Source organism: Ascaphus truei, chromosome 1 (assembly GCF_040206685.1).
Source record: "Ascaphus truei isolate aAscTru1 chromosome 1, aAscTru1.hap1, whole genome shotgun sequence".
Lineage (NCBI taxonomy): Eukaryota > Metazoa > Chordata > Amphibia > Anura > Ascaphidae > Ascaphus > Ascaphus truei.
This window is the reverse complement of record NC_134483.1, coordinates 435,225,183-435,244,611: the sequence shown is the minus strand read 5'-3', so window position 1 is coordinate 435,244,611 and position 19,429 is coordinate 435,225,183. Positions and strand designations below refer to the sequence as shown.

At 48.6% G+C, this 19,429-nt stretch overlaps 1 protein-coding gene across 3 annotated transcripts in view; it reads left to right on the top strand.

Annotated features, from left to right (window-relative positions):
• Positions 1-19,429, top strand: part of INTU (inturned planar cell polarity protein) — a 123,572-nt gene that overhangs the window by 76,149 nt on the left and 27,994 nt on the right. For all 3 annotated transcript variants that reach the window (XM_075615563.1, XM_075615573.1, XM_075615553.1), the window contains exons 6-8: positions 11,022-11,111; positions 12,588-12,665; positions 12,984-13,173. In XM_075615563.1, the coding sequence (XP_075471678.1) occupies positions 11,022-11,111; positions 12,588-12,665; positions 12,984-13,173 (358 nt within the window). The remainder of the gene's footprint in view (positions 1-11,021; positions 11,112-12,587; positions 12,666-12,983; positions 13,174-19,429) is intronic.

The window sequence follows — 19,429 nt, the reverse complement described above, 5'->3', positions numbered from 1 at the left end:
CTCCTGACTCCGGCCCCAGTGATGACGCCTTACCCGAGGATGCTTACAGTCAAGTAGGCCCCTCGGCCATAGTGCCTGTTGTATTGGAAGGGATCTATGCCTCTGCCCTACTGGACACCGGATCCCAAGTGACCATTATATACCGCAAGTTCTAAGACCAGCACCTTAAACACTGCCCCCTGCGGTCGGCCGAGCATATGAAGGTGAGGGGTTTAAGTAACGAAGACTACCCTATCGATGGGATTGTGAGAGTTCAACTGGAAATACTCCAACTGAAAACCGGCAAGAAACACCCCATGCATGTAGCGGCGATGGTATGCCCGGAGCCCCAAGACCAGTGCAAGTATCCGATCATCTTGGGAACAAATACGGATATAGTACAAGCTGTAATCAGAGCATACTTGAAAGAGACCAATGAGTTGCCGCTGGCCAATTCGCTCCTAGATCCCGTCCTACGAGAGGAGTGCAACCGGGTATATGCCTTAGAGCGTCACGGGGATCTCTACAATCGTCAACGCGGACTGACGACCATTTTACCAGGGGGAGTGCAACGAATGGCCGTCTGGTGCTGCTATCCCGAGCGAGATGAGAACGACCAGCTTTTCTCTCTGGAGAGTACCCCCGAGGAAGAAGTTCAGCGAGGGTATAGGATACTACCCGAAGTGAGGGAGTGGACGACTAAAATCCCTCTACGAACCTACGTATATGTGCAGAACATCTCCCCATTCCCGATGGAACTTGATGCCGGACAGAGTCTTGGTTGCATATATCCGGTTAGCCCTGTGGAAACAACGCCCCAGGTGAATGCGGCGGCAGCGGGTGAGCGGTTAGTCGATCTGGACTTCAACTTCGGCGAGTCGACATTGCCCACTGAGTGGAAAGAGCGGCTGACAACCCAGTTGAATAAACGACGGAATGTGTTCTCCACAAGTGAGATAGATGTGGGGTGCAGTCGCAGCGCTCAACATGCCATTAGACTGAGTGACGCCACTCCGTTCCGTGAACGCTCTCGTCGCATCGCCCCTAGGGATGTGGACGATGTGAGGAACGTCTTGCAAGAAATGGAGACCGCTGGGATTTTGACGGAGTCTCTGAGGCCTTACACCTCTCCCATAGTGGTGGTGAGGAAAAAGAATGGATCCGTACGATTGTGTGTCGACTATCGAACCCTGAACAACCGTACGATACCGGACCAGTACAACAACCTACCTCGCATTGAAGAGATTCTGAATGGAAGCCAATGGTTCAGTGTGCTCGATCTATGATCTGGGTACTACCAGGTACCCATGAATGCAGAGGACCAGGAGAAAACAGCCTTCGTCTGCCCCCTGGGTTTCTACCAATTTACCCGTATGCCCCAAGGTATATCTGGGGCCCCTGCCACCTTCCAACGACTGATGGAGAAGACTATCGGGGACATGAACCCTCGGGAGTGTCTGGTCTACCTGGACGACATCATTGTCTTCGGAAGGACCCTGCAAGAGCACGAAGAGAGGCTGCTTAAAGTGATAGACCGCCTTGGGAAAGAAGGGTTGAAATTGTCCCTCGACAAGTGCCGGTTTTGTCACACCTCGGTGACTTACGTGGGACACATCGTGTCCGCTCAAGTAATCGCCACCGATCCAGCCAAAGTAGAAGCGGTTGTGAACTGGCCTCGTCCCGAGAATGTCACGGAACTACGATCCTTCCTGGGGTTCTGTGGGTATTACCGTCGCTTCGTGGAAGAGTATTCTAGTCGAGCTAAACCCCTGAACAATCTGTTGAAGATATACCCCGAAGATACAGGAAGGAAGGCTGTGTCGGCCCGTCAACCGTTTGGCGATAAATGGACGCCTGAGTGTGAACAGGCCTTCCTGAAGTTGAAGAAAAGCCTGACCGAAGTGCCGGTGCTTTCGTATGCTGATCCCGAACAACCATACGTCCTGCATGTGGATGCCAGTCTCAATAGACTGGGTGCCGTCCTGCACCAGAAGCACCCCGAGGGCCTCCGGCCTGTAGCCTAAATCAGCCGCAGTCTGACACCCAATGAACAGAAATACCCTGTCCACAAGTTGGAGTTCCTGGCTCTCAAGTGGGCGATCACGGAAAAGCTCCATGATTACCTTTACGGGGTTACGTTTCAGGTAAGGACGGATAACAATCCCCTCACGTACATCAATACCTCGGCCAAATTGGATGCAGCAGGACACCGATGGCTGGCAGCTTTAAACAATTACCAATTCTCCCTGAAGTATAAGCCGGAACCTTTGAATGTCGGGGCTGACGCCCTCTCCCGACGACCCGGGCTAAGTGCTACTCCAGATGATGAGGAATGGGAAGAACTCCCAGGACCAGGGGTGCGAGCTATGTGTAGCACTGCCGCCATCATCAACGATCAAGTGGCCTTCTCAGAATTACGGGTTGCGGATTCCTTGGGATGCCAGTCGCAGGCTGTCCCAGCCGCCTACTGCGATCCAAAGGGGATGAACATAACTCATGACAAAGTGCTACGGTGGAAAGATCTGGTAGACTACCAAATACGAGATCCTGTCGTTAGTATCATTAGGCAAGCCATTGAAAAGAAGAATCCAGCCCTTCTGAAGCGTGCTCCCAACGACTTGGTTGCCTCGCTCATGCGGGAAGTGGACAAATTCGAAATCGATAACTGTTTACTCTATCGGGTGGTGCAATATCACAACCACCCGGACAGACGACAACTAGTCCTCCCTAGGAACTTACAGTACATGGTTTTAAAGTCCCTACATGATGAGCATGGACATCTCGGTGTAGAGAAGACATTTGGGTTGGTCCGAGACCGCTTTTTCTGGCCCAAGATGCGAGGCCGTAGAACGCCATTGTCGCCGTTGCTCGCGGTGTATCCAACGCAAGACCCTGCCTACCAGAGCAGCGCCCATGGGCGATCTGAAAAGTTCTGGTGCCAATGGACCTTGTGTGTATGGACTTTCTGTGCATTGAGCCTGATAGCCGAGGAATATGCAACGTGCTGGTCATCACGGACCATTACACCCGGTATGCCCAGGCCTTCCCAACTAAAGACCAGAAAGCTATCACGGTGGCGAAGATATTATGGGAGAAGTACTTCGTTCATTACGGTCTTCCAAACAGCCTGCACTCAGACCAAGGTCGGGATTTTGAGAGCACTCTGATCCGAGAATTGCTCAAAATGCTGAACATTGCCAAATCACGAACGACCCCGTATCACCCCGAAGGAGACGCTTTGCCAGAACGATTTAATCGGACCTTACTAGACATGCTTGGAACTCTAAAGGGAGCTCAGAAGACTGAATGGGGTCGACACGTGGAGGCCCTGGTGCATGCGTACAATTGTACCCGACACGAGTCAACTGGATTCTCCCCATACTTCCTCATGTTCGGACAAGAGGCGAGACTGCCAGTGGATATACGTCTTCGAGTCTCGACGGATGGGATACACAATGCTACCCATTTCAAATACATGCAAAGACTTAAAGACAGCTTGCAGCAGGCCTATCAACAGGCTGAGAAGTCTACAGCTAAGCTGAATGCTAACAATAAAAGGCGATACGATCATAAGGTCAAATATCGGGAGCTTCGTCCTGGAGGCGCTGTGTTGCTCCGAAATCTGGGAGTCCCAGGAAAACACAAGTTGGCCGACCGATGGAGAGACGGTGTATATGAAATAGACTGAGAGGCCAGGCATCTGAGATTCTATCGCATCAAAGACACTGAAGGCCGGGTAAAGGTATGGCACCATAACCATCTTCTCCCCATTCCACAAGTGGGAGATGAGGAAGCAGAAATACTGGCCACACCGCTCAATGGTGAGTCCGACTTATCAGAGATGGGTCAAGAGACTGTAAATAACGAAACCCCCTCTGAAACTCCTGAAGACCCTATGGAAGCACCCTCTCAAAGGGACTATTCCACAGAAGTGGCATCTCCCGGAGGAGCTACGGGTAAAGGGCCCCGTAGGCCAACGCCTACTAAGGTAGCACCAAAAGGCCAGCCTTTGGATCCACAGAGCCCGTGCTTTGTGCCAAACAGAGACTGTTCAGAGACATTTCTCCCCTCAAGGGAAGAGGCTGAGCCTCAGGACTGTGTTTATTACTCCCCCGAACAGCTCCAAAGGAGCCAAAGAGTCAGGTACCCTCCAAATCGGGTAACCTATCATCAGATTGGGGCACCCCATTATGAGGCTCAGCAGTGGTCTCGGAGCAAAATCCAATCTGTGATTGTGATGCTCACAGAATTGTGCAACATCGTATAAAGTTGATGCAATGTGCTAAGTTATATTCGTACAAGATGCATTTTTATTCTATAACGTTTGTGTATAGTAGTAAGTTGTGTTCCAAGCGGGGACGTTGGGGATTTTACCAGGGGGAGGATGTAGCCAGGTCACCCCTTGTTGCCCTGCGACCCCCATTACCTCCGTGGCCGTGATTGAAGGCGGGTGCTGCCGGAGGCAAGCGGCAGAACCGACGGCCATTCCGGAGGGTGGGGCCGAGCAGGGAGCGCTCCGGTGCTCTGGAGATCCCCGGCGGCTCCCGTGCAGGGCGCCGCCATGTTACGCGAGTTCGTGCATGCGCAGTGAGTGCCGGCGGCCCTGACTAGTGGCGCATGTGCAGTTGCAGCGTGCGAACGCTAGCCTACCAGGGAAGGCTCTTGGAAGGGACTACAAGTCCCATGAGCCTCAGCAGCACCCCATGTGACGCCAGGGAGCCAATAGGGCTGAAGGATTGCCCTGCACAGAGGGATTTTGATACATTTCGCGGGCTGAGAGAACGGCAGTTGGAGCAGGGAGCTGGGTAAAGTAGGGTGCAGAGGAGCAGTAGCTCCTTGCACTAGGCCAGTTAACCCCCCCTAGGCCCCAGATAATTATCACCATTTCCCCAGTTTGTGGTTGCTTCAGGGACAGGCCCTAGGTTAGTGGTTCTGCCCCTTTAGCTGTTTGGGTTTAGTAAGGAGTCACTCAGTAGCGCGCAGCTGGATTTTTGGGTCTGGGCTCAGACCCCTATATATATGTAAAGACTATCTTCCCGGAGGCCAAGCCAAGCAGTGACTGTGGCCTGCCGGCGGCAGACAGATCCCCGCCAAGGTACAGACGTGCGGAGCTGCGGTGATATTATCCATGCCGGAATTCACCCCACGCGTAGGAGGACATCACGGCGGATCCAAACCCAGGGTATAGCGGCACCCGTGGCTGGAGCCAGGGCAGGTATCGTTATAAAGTGCACCAACAGAGTACTCACACGGGACTAGTGGCTGCACAGTCACACATATCTATCTCACGTGTTGAGACATATTGTGTGGGGTTACTGGACACGGGGTGGGATCACCCGGTGGAAAGGGGTCGCGTCCTGCGAGACGCAGTAGTAGTGTCTCCTCTAGAGAGGGACACCTGTTGATATATGAATAAGTGCGTTTGCACTAGTAAAGTAATTGATTGTTTACATGCTGTGTGTGTGATATATATATATTGTCCTGCGAAGAACCACTCCCCCTCTGGTGGGAGCTATTGCAGGTGGAGGTGCTGCACGAGTACGAGGTTACTCCTATTATTTATACGTGCCCCAGGCTCCCCGTGGCGGAGGCTTAGGCCCCCTGTGAGCCTAACAGGTAAAGCACCACACCTGGTAACATTAGGTTCCCCACACACAAACTATATGCGATTGGGTGGGGGAATACCCGTTACACATCTATAAGATTACAGAGATGAAGTGAGAAGGTTATTTTGTTGTGGGTTTCATTTACAGTTTAGAGCAGGGTTTCCCAAACTTTTTTTTTCCGTGACCCGGTTATTATTGAACTTTTCCTTTGTGACCCACTAAAAATGTTATCACCTATACTGGCCTATAGGGCCTGCACAGACACACACACACACAGCCACTGATACACACACACACACACACACAGCCACTGATACACACACACACACACACACACGCAGCCACTGACAGCCACGCAGCCACTGACAGCCACGCACTGATACACACACGCAGCCACTGACACACACGCAGCCACACAGAGACACTGCTACACACACACACACACACACACACACACACACACACACACACACACACACGTGGGAGGAGGGGGCCAGGGACTTAGGAGGGGGCCAGGGACTGGGTGGGTGGGTGGGAGGAGGGGGCCAGGGACTGGGTGGGTGGGTGGGAGGAGGGGGCCAGGGATTGGGTGGGTGGGTGGGAGGAGGGGGCCAGGGACTGGGTGGGTGGGAGGAGGGGGCCAGGGACTGGGTGGGTGGGTGGGTGGGAGGAGGGGGGGGGCAGGGACTAGGAGGGGGGGGCCCAGGGACTGGGTGGGTGGGAGGAGGGGGGGGCAGGGACTGGGAGGGGGGGGCAGGGACTGGGAGGGGGGGGCCAGGGACTGGGTGGGGGGGGCAGGGACTGGGTGGGAGAGAGTCACTCGGTGACAGTGACTAAGTGGGGTGACTTACCTTGCCGCCGGACGCTTTCCCCTGCTGCCCCCGATATCCCCTGCTGCCCGGGACGGGAGGTGGGCTTGGGGGCACGGGAGATGGGCTTGGAGGGGGTGCCATGGGAGGTGAGCTCGGGAAGCTGGCCGCGGGGGGAAGCGGGCCGCAGAGGAGCTGGTACTTCCTCCTCCGTCCCACGTTGGGAGCGGGGGGAGGAAGGGAGCGGGCCCTGCGCATGCGCGGGGGGAATCACCGCCATTTTTTTAACTTGAGCGGGGGGGACGGGAGACACCGCGCGGCCAGCCTCGCTGCGACCCGGCAATTTTGGTGCCGGGGGACGGGAGACACCGCGCGGCCAGCCTTGCTGCGACCCGGCAATTTTGGTGCCGTGGCCCGGTGCCGGGTCGCGACCCACCATTTGGGAAACGCTGGTTTAGAGGAACAGTTACATTGATCACCATGTCTCAGTAGCTTACTGTAGTTCCAATGCTCATCTCTTCTTTTGATTTCATTAGAGCAGATACAAACACACTTAACCATAGCAATGTATTCCTGAAGTTCATAGCATTCCTGTGTATGAGATAGCACATTTGGTGCTTTTGGATGCATTTATACTTTTTCCTCCATTTGAAATTGCATTCCTTTGCTGCTTTGCTCCCCCGAACAGCTCCAAAGGAGCCAAAGAGTCAGGTACCCTCCAAATCGGGTAACCTATCATCAGATTGGGGCACCCCATTATGAGGCTCAGCAGTGGTCTCGGAGCAAAATCCAATCTGTGATTGTGATGCTCACAGAATTGTGCAACATCGTATAAAGTTGATGCAATGTGCTAAGTTATATTCGTACAAGATGCATTTTTATTCTATAACGTTTGTGTATAGTAGTAAGTTGTGTTCCAAGCGGGGACGTTGGGGATTTTACCAGGGGGAGGATGTAGCCAGGTCACCCCTTGTTGCCCTGCGACCCCCATTACCTCCGTGGCCGTGATTGAAGGCGGGTGCTGCCGGAGGCAAGCGGCAGAACCGACGGCCATTCCGGAGGGTGGGGCCGAGCAGGGAGCGCTCCGGTGCTCTGGAGATCCCCGGCGGCTCCCGTGCAGGGCGCCGCCATGTTACGCGAGTTCGTGCATGCGCAGTGAGTGCCGGCGGCCCTGACTAGTGGCGCATGTGCAGTTGCAGCGTGCGAACGCTAGCCTACCAGGGAAGGCTCTTGGAAGGGACTACAAGTCCCATGAGCCTCAGCAGCACCCCATGTGACGCCAGGGAGCCAATAGGGCTGAAGGATTGCCCTGCACAGAGGGATTTTGATACATTTCGCGGGCTGAGAGAACGGCAGTTGGAGCAGGGAGCTGGGTAAAGTAGGGTGCAGAGGAGCAGTAGCTCCTTGCACTAGGCCAGTTAACCCCCCCTAGGCCCCAGATAATTATCACCATTTCCCCAGTTTGTGGTTGCTTCAGGGACAGGCCCTAGGTTAGTGGTTCTGCCCCTTTAGCTGTTTGGGTTTAGTAAGGAGTCACTCAGTAGCGCGCAGCTGGATTTTTGGGTCTGGGCTCAGACCCCTATATATATGTAAAGACTATCTTCCCGGAGGCCAAGCCAAGCAGTGACTGTGGCCTGCCGGCGGCAGACAGATCCCCGCCAAGGTACAGACGTGCGGAGCTGCGGTGATATTATCCATGCCGGAATTCACCCCACGCGTAGGAGGACATCACGGCGGATCCAAACCCAGGGTATAGCGGCACCCGTGGCTGGAGCCAGGGCAGGTATCGTTATAAAGTGCACCAACAGAGTACTCACACGGGACTAGTGGCTGCACAGTCACACATATCTATCTCACGTGTTGAGACATATTGTGTGGGGTTACTGGACACGGGGTGGGATCACCCGGTGGAAAGGGGTCGCGTCCTGCGAGACGCAGTAGTAGTGTCTCCTCTAGAGAGGGACACCTGTTGATATATGAATAAGTGCGTTTGCACTAGTAAAGTAATTGATTGTTTACATGCTGTGTGTGTGATATATATATATTGTCCTGCGAAGAACCACTCCCCCTCTGGTGGGAGCTATTGCAGGTGGAGGTGCTGCACGAGTACGAGGTTACTCCTATTATTTATACGTGCCCCAGGCTCCCCGTGGCGGAGGCTTAGGCCCCCTGTGAGCCTAACAGGTAAAGCACCACACCTGGTAACATTAGGTTCCCCACACACAAACTATATGCGATTGGGTGGGGGAATACCCGTTACACATCTATAAGATTACAGAGATGAAGTGAGAAGGTTATTTTGTTGTGGGTTTCATTTACAGTTTAGAGCAGGGTTTCCCAAACTTTTTTTTTCCGTGACCCGGTTATTATTGAACTTTTCCTTTGTGACCCACTAAAAATGTTATCACCTATACTGGCCTATAGGGCCTGCACAGACACACACACACACAGCCACTGATACACACACACACACACACACAGCCACTGATACACACACACACACACACACACGCAGCCACTGACAGCCACGCAGCCACTGACAGCCACGCACTGATACACACACGCAGCCACTGACACACACGCAGCCACACAGAGACACTGCTACACACACACACACACACACACACACACACACACACACACACACACACACACACGTGGGAGGAGGGGGCCAGGGACTTAGGAGGGGGCCAGGGACTGGGTGGGTGGGTGGGAGGAGGGGGCCAGGGACTGGGTGGGTGGGTGGGAGGAGGGGGCCAGGGATTGGGTGGGTGGGTGGGAGGAGGGGGCCAGGGACTGGGTGGGTGGGAGGAGGGGGCCAGGGACTGGGTGGGTGGGTGGGTGGGAGGAGGGGGGGGGCAGGGACTAGGAGGGGGGGGCCCAGGGACTGGGTGGGTGGGAGGAGGGGGGGGCAGGGACTGGGAGGGGGGGGCAGGGACTGGGAGGGGGGGGCCAGGGACTGGGTGGGGGGGGCAGGGACTGGGTGGGAGAGAGTCACTCGGTGACAGTGACTAAGTGGGGTGACTTACCTTGCCGCCGGACGCTTTCCCCTGCTGCCCCCGATATCCCCTGCTGCCCGGGACGGGAGGTGGGCTTGGGGGCACGGGAGATGGGCTTGGAGGGGGTGCCATGGGAGGTGAGCTCGGGAAGCTGGCCGCGGGGGGAAGCGGGCCGCAGAGGAGCTGGTACTTCCTCCTCCGTCCCACGTTGGGAGCGGGGGGAGGAAGGGAGCGGGCCCTGCGCATGCGCGGGGGGAATCACCGCCATTTTTTTAACTTGAGCGGGGGGGACGGGAGACACCGCGCGGCCAGCCTCGCTGCGACCCGGCAATTTTGGTGCCGGGGGACGGGAGACACCGCGCGGCCAGCCTTGCTGCGACCCGGCAATTTTGGTGCCGTGGCCCGGTGCCGGGTCGCGACCCACCATTTGGGAAACGCTGGTTTAGAGGAACAGTTACATTGATCACCATGTCTCAGTAGCTTACTGTAGTTCCAATGCTCATCTCTTCTTTTGATTTCATTAGAGCAGATACAAACACACTTAACCATAGCAATGTATTCCTGAAGTTCATAGCATTCCTGTGTATGAGATAGCACATTTGGTGCTTTTGGATGCATTTATACTTTTTCCTCCATTTGAAATTGCATTCCTTTGCTGCTTCTATATTTATGTGCTGCAATCAGAGTTTGACAAGAGGATATATAAATGGCAGTAAAACACTACATGCATCTGTCCTCAAGCTTGTTCCAGTCGCTAAAACACCATTCAATGTTTAAACTGCAGCTGGTCATATTTCAGGTGCAGATTTGCAAATGACCATTGTGAGTGTAGATATAACTGGACAAACAAGAACAAAACTATTTCTAAACATTGATCATGCAGTAACAATGTATTTATATGGAGTAGAGACCAAAGTTTTAAGCAACCTTAAAAAGTGCTATTTATGGAAGTCGCTGATCTTGTCCTTTATTTGTGTTCAATTTACATCTTATTAAGATGGCCCCTGACCATAAATTAGACTGTTAAGCAGATGTTTGTGTTAATTACGGACTATCATGACATGGTGTTGTACTGCACCCTATATTCATTTAAAAAGTATATTTTGTTTGTTTATATATGGTGGTGATTCAGCGATGGTGGGTTACGTTTAAGATGTCATTTTCTCCTTTATCTCTTATGAATGAGACATTATGTTGCTTTTGTTATTATTTTTATCTTTTTTATATATGTTTCTTTGCAGGCGCCCTATAGAAGTAAAGTGCTTGGGAATGTTTGGTGGCACTATATGTGCTCTATATCTGGAGCAGGGTTACCCAATTATTTCTGACAGAGGGACACTTTCTGTTAATAACTGTGTGTCGGATCAGGTATGGCTGTCTCCTCCTTCCAAGTCTAGTTCTGAGCGGTGAAGCAGAGACCAGACGATAGGAGGGGAGCTGTATCCTGAGCCTTTTTTGAGATCCAGGCAAAGTGGGATGGGTGTCCACATCTGGATGTGTCTGTGGTTTGTGCAGCCCTGATCTAGACACACAATAAATCCATGTAAGATTGCTTGGTTGGTCGATTGGATATACTGTAATTGGTTGATTTTATTTAATTCATTGTTTCTTTGTTTTTGTTTTTTTAGCTCATCGCTTATTTTGAATGAACAATTAGTTCACGTTTCATACTGGAAAGAGTCTGATAAATTATTTCTCATTAGTGTTCCTGCAGAAAGGTGAGTTTTAAAATAATGTACTTTGTTTGGCTGTTTAAGATGTCACAAAACCCTCTGATGCCTGCTTGTTGTGTTTTTTTTTTTTTTTTTTTAAAACCACCCTTACTAGTTGCAAGTGTCACGTGTATTCAGACTCCTAGAGTTTAGGCGAAAGTTCAAAAATAGCCTCAGTTTTGCACTGTCAAAGCTATTTGTGGAATTACAACCTGATTTACAGTTGGGCGCTATAGTCATTAACAGCTGGTCTTAAAACAAATTAACACCATTGGCTGTGTGTAATTTTGCCGTCTTTCACAATCATACGTCATGGGTGCAGAGGGGGTATTTTTAGGAACCAGATTGCTGATAAGTGAAGCGTCACAATTGAGCTGGACATTTACTGGCCAGAATAGTTTTCACAGATCTGGAAGGTAGCACTAGGGGGAGGAAGTGACACCCCAACCCCCAGAACACGTGGAAAGGGAGCTAGTCAGTACAATTTGTTTGGTTTCAGTAATAGCCTGGTGATCCTGAGGAAATCTGGTGAATTATAACATTCCAGTAAATAATGCCTTGCTTTAAAATGTGAGAAGGTTGAGAAACGGTTTCTGTACCCTGAAATGAACCTGTGTAACAAAATGTAGTACTGCTAGTAGTTCAGTCATTGGGGGAAAGCTGCTGTTTTTTTTGGCTCTAGATCAGCCTGAGTAAGTTCCAAAATGTAAATGATGATACAAAGGGTTTGGTTGTACCTTTTTCGAGTACTTAATCAGGCATGCTAAATATACTAACTTTAGCCCTATAAATTATTTTCGTTCTTGATGACTCTCTTCTCAAGAATAGCAAGCATTGCCAGGTATCGTCTGCGCATCAATAAAGCAGCAATTGCAGCTATGGCTCCAGAAAATGTATGTTGCAAATGCTGGGTTCTTATGGTGTACATAAGAAGGCACATTATTAAGAAGGGGTCCTAAATTAAGCACAGCTATTAATCAAACTCTAAATTGAACGTGATCATACGACTGGATAGGTGTTCATCCACATTTCCCTTTTTTTTAAAAACAAGTGTGTGTGTATGTATATATGTGTATGTATATTTGCTACAGTATGTCCGTTACTATTCTTAAAACTCACATCTAAACCTCTCATTGTTTAAATGTTACATTTTTTTATATATTTTTTTTTATTTGTTCTTTTAATTTTCTCTTGTGTTATAAATTCTTGTAATTCACTTTGTTGAAAGTGGGTGGCTGTAGCATAGTATGATGAAACTGTGTTAGACAATCACTATAATTACATCTTGGCTACTTGGATGCATTTGTTTTTTGGGGGAAAAAAGTCCTTCGGCATCAGCTTTTCACTCTAATAAACCAGAGTTCTTTAAACTTCAGACTGCATTGCACCTGTGTACAAATGGGTAGATTTGATTTCTTTGACAAATATTTCATCTCACTGTTCTAAAGAGATTGTGCTAAAATGCTTCTGTATTTGTTGCAGGATTCCTCTCTTGCAGCTGAAGAACATGACAGCTGATCTTGTTAGAACTTTAAAGGTCATGTACAGTTCTTTGGACAGGTAGGTGCAACCAGTAGCACTGATAACTTGGTTCTTTTCTTTTTGTCATTGATTTTCAATCCAAAACCACACCAATGGTCAGACAAGGTATAGCATAGTGGTAAATATTTTGGTCATCAATACAGTACTTGGTCTTATGGCTTAAGTCCTGCCTGAGCCACTTCAATTTGGTATGATCTTTTGCGAATAACTCTCCCTCCCAAAGGGTATTTGACAATGAGACATCTATCTTAATGTACCTTTTCTGGTAAAATATTGTGACTAATACAAATGTTTTAATGTAGTTTCCTTTCATTTGATTTTGCACTTTGTTTATAGGGCTTTCTGTCAGGTGGAAAACTTGCCTCGCCTTGATCATTTCTTCAGCCTGTTCTTTCAGCGTGCAGTCCAGCTGTCCATGCTAAGTTTAAACGCAGCCCATGGACCTCACTTCTATGAGGCCTGCAGCTCACTAATGGTAGACAATCTTCCAGGAGTCCGATGGCTCTCTCTACCTGAAGACATTAAGGTATCACGATCAGTCTTAAAAACCACAAACTTCTTTGTAGATTCCTTGTACAGTTTCTGAATTAACACACCATGTTTATATGCAAAAGTGAAGCTACAGCTAGGTTGAAATGTGTATATATGATCATTTTTTTCCTCTGCGTTCCCATGGCAGTAGGCGCCATTGGTTAGGTATAGTACATAACAAATGGGTTCCTCTATATATAGCCACACCTCCCCCTCACATGTAGTCTTTTTTTTTCTGTCCTACTGAACTGAGGCTAGAGTTTTTTGTTAGAAGGCTTGCTTCACTGCATTGCAGTTGATTCCAAACAGGGCCAGTTCAACCATTAGGCCAACTAGGTGGTCACCTACGACAACCACTGGTTTGCTTAGTAAGGGGATTTCCCCGATTCTCCCAGAGCAGGACCATGGCTAAGGGGCTGGGCAGTTTCCTCCATCCTGATAGGTTGCATTACCCAGCAGCAGCCAATCAGGAGGAAGTGTAAGGAACCTGAGGGCGAGGCTAAAGGTAAGGCTGTCTCTCCAGTGTGTCCTGCTCTGTTCTGTTTCGTGTGTGTGTGTTTTCTGTGGCTGTCCTGTGTGTATTTGTTCTGTTTTGTGTGTGTCAGGGGAAGAGAGAATGACACAGAGAGAGAGGGGGGGGGGGGGGAGAGAATGACAGAGAGGGGAGAAGTGTGTATGAATTAATCTATTGGGTATAACATTGACATTTTTCAGTTGTGTATATATAAAAAATCTGAAAGTTAATTGTGTGGGGGAGGGGGGTGCAAACTGAAGTTTTGCCTAGGGTACCAAATACCCTTGCATGGGCCTTGATTCCAGTGGAGTTCTGCCACTCTCTTCCCCTCAAAAGGCATTGCCAGCAGCGGACCAGCTGTCAGCACTAAAAAGCTCAGTTTCTGCAGGGTCGGCTATGACCGCAGAGGTTTCCAGCTTCTATGTCGAATTTGGAGCGTTTCCCTCTTTAGGGGTGCTATCGTGACATCATGAAGGTGGCTACACCAACATGAGGGATTTAAACGCCACTAGTAAGATGCTGTGGCGGTCTGCTTACTCTGCCCTCTATGCTTTTCTCACTGCTTAATTGTATCTGCCCTGTACTCTGCTGCTTCGGATTGCGTCTCTATGGCTGCTTGGGACCGGCAGGCTGTCGGCATGGAGACTCTCTCTTCGCTAAAGGCTCAGACGTTAAAACTCCTAGGTTAGCCTCCACATTTAGTATGAATGTTTTAGCCAGAAAGGTGTCAAAAGCTCTTATGAGTGAGCTAGCCGAGTTAAAATTGGCTACAGAGCTTTTTCTAGCTATCGTATTATTTTTTTTCCTTTTACATTTCAAATAATTATTTTCAAAACCGTGCCTAAGTTTTCCAATTTACAATCTGCTTTACTGACCACTGCATCCATGCCGTAAGAATTCTGAGAATTGAAGGAATGAATAGCTGGAGATAAAAGATTTAGCCACTGACGTATTTTCTGTGGCTTACAGTAAATCACAATATATGCTTTTAATTGAACTGGGATTTTTCAGTGCATTTATTCAAATCAACTAATTGGAAACGACAAGGCAGGTAAAATGCAGTGAATGTTATTAACAAACTCCTTCTTGCGTTGTAATGAATTCACTTTTTTTTTTCTTCACTCACTATTCATCATTAGAGTGTTAATGGTATGTTTTCATTCTTGGAGTTAAAATAATGTGTCATTTGTTACCCTTAACAGTCCGACATATTCATGCATAGAAAAGACATCTCTGTTATAATGTTATCACTCTCGGCATGAATATGTATTTAAGCACTTGAAACTTCTGCAAGTAAAAGCAAAGAAATCCCCAAAGACTAGTTAATATACAGGATGAAGTTACATGCATGAGCTCTCCATGTCCTATAGTACAAAACGTAAACTATAAAATTCAACCTCAGCCTACTTAGCTACAAAGCCTACATATTGTAGTTACGTCTATAGCAAAAGGTGATTGATTTCTTTTGCCATGTCTATGGCAGTTTAATGCGTATCCTACAACACTTCCAGTGGAAAAATTGTTCGAGACGTACTTAAGCAATAACTTGCCTTTTTTGCTGATATTACAGATTTATTTTTAAACTTAGAGGACCTTTCTGTATTTTCGTGTTGAAAATGTAAATTAAAGCTGAATGGCAGCTGTGCTGAATGACTACTGGAAAGTTCCCCTACGTTTTGTATGGCTTATAGGTAAAGCATAGTCCCTGTTCATTTTAGCTGGTTGTGCAGTTATAGTAGCTCTGCTTGATTTTGGTTGGATGAAAGCACATTCTGCACTGTATACAAGCTAGAAATCCTTCACCTCATAGGAAGCAGACCTCTTAATCTTTCCAGAGGGGCAGATGGAGAACCCTTTGGCACCATCATTTTCCTCCTGGCCAAGTTATTTTTGTGTACTGTTTATGCCTTCCCCATCTTACCCACTGCAATACTCAACAGAACAGTATGTATTTTCTGTTGGTGCTTGTAAATATTTGAACTTATTTCTCGAAGTTGACTAATCTAGTGATGGCAGCAAGTGTTCATGTAGATCATGAGGGGAGCCGGTGGCTCAGAACAAGTCATTCTGCTCTCATTCATGGCGTTGGGCAGCACTAGTAACGGAGGTATCTCCCTCATTGTTTTATTTAAAAAATATATATTTTTTTTATACTCTTGATCATCTGAATGACCAGCAAATACAAAACGTTAGTGTGGTGATAAACCTCAAAAGTATTTGTACTAATTAGTAGTAAGCTACTCTTTCATTGACACTTTCTGACCTCATCCAGGGTGACGCTGAGCAGGCGCTCGCCCTTGCTTCAATAAAACACATTGCTGCAATGAAACACATTGCTGCATTGAAACACATTGCTGCAATGAAACACATTGCTGCAATGTGTGTGGCCAGCGTGAGCGAGCGCCTGCGCATGCACGGTGCTTAGCTGCTTGCAAAGGCAAGCAAATTTGATTATGCCGCTCGCTTGTGCATCACGTTGGGGCGAACCAGCTCCGTGACGCCATGACCGCACTCCCTGACATGCCCCCCTGCGTGCGCAACTAACTGGCCATAAATCGCCCGGCCCAGCAGGGCGTGGGACGTCACCGCGCACGAGACCCCCCCGCTCCAAGCCTGGCCGCAGCCTAATTGAAGACAAGCTCTACAAGAAGATAAAGGGGGCCGTTCAGTGAAGTGGGTCAAACATAAATATTTTCAACAACTTTTTCATGTTATTGTCTTCCTTAGACAATTTGAATCACCCTATTTTAATGTCCGGGCCCCCCTGGTTTCCAAGATGTATACTTATTGTTTTAACTACAGTTTTGTTAAAGATGACAACGGCTGTTGTCCATTTGGAAGCTACAACTTCCTCCTTGGCAGCCTCATATTGGCCTACACCTTGGTGGCCATTTTGGAGCTATCACCTGACCCGGTAAGACTCCTGATGCCAATAAATGAAGTGGAGGGAGCTGCCCTTCCATGTTGGTCAGGCTGGCCGTTCTGTCAGAGTTCTCGGACTGATTACCTCCTTAATAAACAGCATTTTCATATGACGTACATGGTATATCATAAAGGCCCCATGCTTGCCAGGCACTGTAAAGGTTTAAAAACTAAATAAAAAAACTAAACGAGCAGCCAACAGTGCTGCTTTAAACTCATTTACTTGTGAGCTCAAGCAAATCATCATAATTAGACAGATGCAAATAAAGAAGCTTTGATAAAGTCCTTCCGTCAGGACGAAACGGTCTGAGTTTTTTTGCACCTTTGCGGATGTCTGCTTTTGATTAAATAAATATTTTTCTACTCTAACTAATTGCGCTTGGTTCATTGAGAGCCGTGACCGCCAGAAACTACTTTTTTTCTCTGATATCAAACCGGCAGGAGCACACCGACACAACGTGGCATTGGAGCATCACGGTATATACATCAGCATCACCCGGCAGTCTATGGGATCATACTGTGAGTACTTGCCAGCTGATCATTTTGTGTGGGACATGGGTTATTGGTGAGGGCAGCAGCTGCCGGTTTCAATGATTTACTCTGAGACACGTTCTTTCAGCGTGTCTTTTCGTATCTCCATCCTGCACCCTGCATACTAGCCCCCTTCCCTGAGTGAGCCCGACGCATTTTGGATGAATTTAATTGGATATCCAGTTATATTGCTCATGTCCACGCTGTTCCAATCTCAGTGATCTATGGAATAAAAGATTGTCCTATACTCTAGCTACGGTTGCAGCATCAGTATTTGGGGTTTGTTCCTCATATCTTCTTCTAAAGAAGCTTGGAGGACTGATCAACAGTCTTATCAACAAAAGACATTATACAATAAAAGGATTGTAAAAAAAACAACAGCAATTGTTTACCTTAACAATTATACAAGTTTAAATAATAATTTTAACATACTTATGTGCATTTCCAGGAGGGGGCCCGCTATGCAGACTTGTTCCTGAGTGGGCTTATTGCATGCGTAATCTAAGGATATGATCTACCTCCGCGTTGTATCTCAAGCAAGCCCTAAATATATACTCTTTAAAATCATATCTGTGTTGTAAGAGCTGAACAGCTATTTCACGGAAAGAAGCACTTTTAAATCTTATGGCGTTTTGTGTCCTATAGAGGCCTAATTCAACATAATTGTAAAGAAACACTGAGAAGGCTCAAACCCCAGCCTTGCGCGAGATGGCTCACACCCCAGCCTTGCGCGAGATGGCTCAAACCCCAGCCTTGCTCGAGATGGCTCAAACCCCAGCCTTGCGCGAGATGGCTCACACCCCAGCCTTGCGCGAGATGGCTCACACCCCAGCCTTGCGCGAGATGGCTCACACCCCAGCCTTGCGCGAGATGGCTCACACCCCAGCCTTGCGCGAGATGGCTCAAACCCCATTCTTGCGCGAGATGGCTCAAACCCCAGCCTTGCGCGAGATGGCTCACACCCCAGCCTTGCGCGAGATGGCTCACACCCCAGCCTTGCGCGAGATGGCTCACACCCCAGCCTTGCGCGAGATGGCTCACACCCCAGCCTTGCGCGAGATGGCTCAAACCCCAGCCTTGCGCGAGATGGCTCAAACCCCAGCCTTGCGCGTGATGGCTCAAACCCCAGCCTTGCGCGAGTGGCTCAAACCCCAGCCTTGCGCGAGATGGTTCAAACCCCAGCCTTGCGCGAGATGGCTCAAACCCCAGCCTTGCGCGAGATGGCTCAAACCCCAGCCTTGCTTGAGGTGGCTTGACTCTCAAGGCAAACTCTTCTGCTCTAGAAGAACGACTGCTTAAACATGCAAAAGATTAGCATCAGCTGGATAACAGGGTAAAACCTATCTCATCTTTTCTGAAAATAGATGGCCTATGTAGTACAAAAGTAAATGGGGCACTGTAAAGGTAAACAGGAAAAAACCCCATTGAAACTTATTTAGGGTTTTTTTCTGTCCGTAGGAAGTGTTACCACTTTGCGCTTTTCGGATATCAAAGTGGCACCTCAATTGTAAGTTAAAAAAAGTATGGTATTACAGACGGCAATCCTAATGCAAATATAAACAAACTAATGTCTGGTGCACGGGAACAGGAGGGACCCTTAACCCTCCCCAAACTATAGAACAACAAAAGGAGATGTCCCCAGTACTCATTGGGAATAGAATGAAAACACTGGTCAGCAGATTTGCCAGAAAATATATAAGTTGTATTGAAATGAAATACACAATATATCACTCGAAGGATGCTACCATAACCTTAGGGAAAATCTATATATACAAAAGCCAAAAAGTGGCGTGATGGGAGGAAGGGAAAAAACAAAGGGAAACACAGAGGGAATGAGCTCGTGACAATAACCTGCCTAACGGCAAAAGGTGAAATAAATGTGATTAAAGTGAAAGGGGGCAACGTTTCGGGGCAGAACGCCCCTTCCTCAGGCCCGTTCCCACAGATCCTTAGAAAATGAACCTGTGGTACTTCCCTTCATGCCAAACCACATCATTTTTGGCTTTTGTATACAGGCATACCCCGCTTTAAGTACACTCACTTTAAGTACACTCGCGAGTAAGTACATATCGCCCAATAGGCAAACGGCAGCTCACTCATGCGCCTATCATCACGTCCTGAACAGCAATACCGGCTCCCTACCTGTACTGAAGCTGTGCCCAAGCGGGGAGACTATAGAGCCTGTTACAAATGCGTTATTTACATCAGTTATGCACGTATATGACGATTGCAGTACAGTACATGCATCGATAAGTGGGGAAAGGTAGTGCTTCACTTTAAGTAC